Source organism: Nomascus leucogenys, chromosome 19 (genome assembly GCF_006542625.1).
Source record: "Nomascus leucogenys isolate Asia chromosome 19, Asia_NLE_v1, whole genome shotgun sequence".
NCBI classification, from domain to species: Eukaryota; Metazoa; Chordata; class Mammalia; order Primates; family Hylobatidae; genus Nomascus; species Nomascus leucogenys.
In genome coordinates this window covers 42,889,446-42,892,462 of record NC_044399.1, presented here as the reverse complement: position 1 = coordinate 42,892,462, position 3,017 = coordinate 42,889,446, and the positions used below count along the sequence as shown (strand labels likewise).

General features: G+C 52.1%; 2 protein-coding genes across 2 annotated transcripts in view; both read left to right on the top strand.

The window, feature by feature from the left end:
- DYNC2LI1 (dynein cytoplasmic 2 light intermediate chain 1) overlaps positions 1-3,017 on the top strand; it is a 71,170-nt gene that overhangs the window by 65,434 nt on the left and 2,719 nt on the right. The window lies entirely within an intron of this gene.
- The window catches only part of ABCG8 (ATP binding cassette subfamily G member 8), a 39,368-nt gene continuing 36,565 nt past the window's right edge, over positions 215-3,017 (top strand). The window contains exon 1 of the mRNA XM_003262792.4: positions 215-277. Coding sequence (XP_003262840.1) covers positions 215-277 — 63 coding nt within the window. The remainder of the gene's footprint in view (positions 278-3,017) is intronic.

Genomic DNA, 3,017 nt, shown 5'->3' with positions numbered 1-3,017 from the left:
GATGTACCTTTAGCCAGTGCGTCCTTATCTCGACAGTGGGCAGAACACACACGTTTGTAGGTGGGCTTGCCAGAGAGGAATGCTGGGAGAGACGGGCCCAGGGCAGGAGGCCGAGGTGTCCCTGTTCCAGGAAACAGAGTGAAGACACTGGCCCTGGCAGACAGCAGCTGGGTCTAAGAGAGCTGCAGCCCGGGGCCACAGACCTGTGGGCCCCATGGCTGGGAAGGCGGCAGAGGAGAGAGGGCTGCCGAAAGGGGCCACTCCCCAGGATGCCTCGGTGAGTGAGCGATGGGGAGTTGGCCCAGGCCTGGTGGGCGGGCAGGAGAAATCAAACCTTTCTCTCTTCCCTCTGGAGCCTCTGTCGTAGTACCACCCAGACAGCAAGGAGTGTGAGGACATGGCCGCAGGACTGTTTCCTGCATGTCAAAGGGCTGAGGGGAAGAGATTCAGGGTCCCAGAGGCCTCTGAGGTCACTTCCTGCCCTAAGATATGCTCCTTTAGGGAAATGATGTTCTTATGTGTGATGTGGGACAATTTCACCTTTTCTTTTTTCTTTTTTGAGACGGAGTCTCGCTCTGTTGCCCAGGCTGGAGTGCAGTGGCGTGATCTCGGCTCACTGCAAGCTCTGCCTCCTAGGTTCAAGTGATTCTCCTGCCTCAGCCTCCCAAGTAGCTGGGATTACAGGCACCTGCCACCACACCTGGCAAATTTTGTATTTTTTAGTAGAGACAGTATTTCACCATGTTGGTCAGGCTCAAACTCCTGACCTCAGGTTACCAGCCCTCCTCGGCCTCCCAAAGTGCTGGGATTACAGGCATGAGCCGCTGTGCCTGGCCAGTTTTGCTTTTTCCAAATGAGACTCCATCATAGAAACGTGCTCACACATGCCAGGGACTCCACTAGTGTCTTCTCCACCCATGTGGCTGTCAGGTTGGTCTCGGTAGTGAAGTGATGTGTGAGGCAGGGTGACAGATGGCTTTTGTGGGAACATCAGCATGTGTGGCGCTAGCAGGCAATCCTAAGGTCTGGGAGAAAGCTGGAAGGGGTAGAAGCAGCCAGGTGGCAGGAGGTGGAGGTACGTTTCCTTCCTCATTTTACCTGAGAAGTGTTTACTCAAGAAATAGCCTTTGACTGAATTCAGGATGTGGCAGGATTTGAAGCAGGAGGCTAAACTGGAAGACAGGTGAGAAGCAGATCCTCACTCCCACTGCCTCACCCCATCCCACCTTTCCATCTTTGCCTGTTGTGGGTAGGAGGGAGGAGAGAAAGACAAGCATGATTGAGGACTCCACACCCAATGGGGAAAACCACCTGGACTGGCCTTGAGTTTCCAGGACTTGATTCGGCCAGACCCAAGGAGCCCACCATTTCTAGTCAGTTCTGCAACCATCACACCTGACCAGCTCTGCTCTCTGAATACCCTGTGGGGCCCACCACTTCAGGAAATGTTTAAAATCTGAATAGAATAGAAAGTCAGCGGGACTTTGGGAACGCTTCCTGCCTGGGAGGGCTGACGATTCAGCCACCACAGCTTGAGAGGCAAAGAAATGCTAGGACTGCACCAGAAATGCACGCAGGCCCTGCCATTTCTGCTTCCCTTCTGTCCGATCCTGTCACTCCAGGTGCTGAGTGAGGGTCTGCCCGTAACACCTGTGGGGCTTGGAACAAGAAGATGAGGGTCACATTTCCTATGTCTAGATATATAAAAGTCATCGGTCAAGCTATAAGAACAGTTAAATAAAATAGTTTCTATCCTCTTATCTTGACATATCTTCCTCACAACCTGAAAGGCCAAGTGTAAATTGAGAAATTCTAAGGCATCTTGGCTAGAATGCACTGGTATGGGGGAACCACTTCTAGACCAAGCCACAACCTGTCCCCCTTTTCTGGCCGCCTCAGCTCCATCCCGCTCCATGGGGCCCTCAACACCCTGGATGGTCACCCTCCTGCCTACCTGCATTGCAGCCCTGACCTGCACAGACATATACTTCTCTGGCCTAAAGGTCCTCAGGGAGTTGGGCCTGGGAAGAGGTATACAGACACTGGGGATGGACTTGGGGCCATTTGCACAGAGAATTCTTGCATCTTGGCCACCTGGAGTGGCAAGTGCCCTTAACCCACAAACTCCTCATGCCATGGGCAGGAGCAGCGACAGAAAAGGACAAGAGAGACCCTGGCAGCAGGCAGAACTGTGTGTGACCTAGGCTGAATGTTTCGATAAAATTTCTTCAGCCAGGAACAAGTCCTGCGTGTCCCCTCACCAACCCTCCAGCCGTGAGTGTCAGCACATCACTCCCCTGGGGGCACAGGCTCCTTATCTCAGAACTAGAAACATGTGCTCTGTGAGTTTCCTTCTTGCCTAGGCATCTGACTCAGGAATTTGATCAGAAGTTAATACGAGGAGAAATTACAATGTAGCCCAGCACGAGCAGAGCTGGTTACCTACAAATAAATCTGCTTTTGCTTTTTTGGGTGTCACCTGTCAGAAATTCAAGTGATGTTCTGACAGTCGTACTGATTAAGATGTCAGCCGAATAGATATTTAAGTATTTGAAAAATACAGAGAGTTTGTCAAAACCTCAGGAAGAGTCTAACAAATCCTTCCTGGAAGCCAAGGAAAATATTTTAAAATGGAACAGAGGTTGTCCCCAACCCAGGCATGAATTTTCTTCCTCTGAAAGATGAGCTGCCTGTGCAACTCCTGGAAGGCACAATCCCTCAACGGTGGTTGGAGTCAGGGCTGGCCCACACCTGCTTTCCCAGCCCACAGTGAAGGGGCTTGGGGTGAGCCTTGGAACAAGGAACCAGGCACCTCTCTCCTTCCTCTTACCCAGTTTCTGCTCTGCCTCCTCTGTCCGCCAGCTCCCTCCCATTCTCAAAGCATCGCACAGTGGAACCCAGTTGGGCTGCAGGTCACTTCCACACATCGCTCCAGACTCCAAATGTCTGATCTTCCTTCCTCAGACCCTCCTCCATGCCTAAATCCGACCTGGGGATGTTTTGGCCAGCAGAAGTAA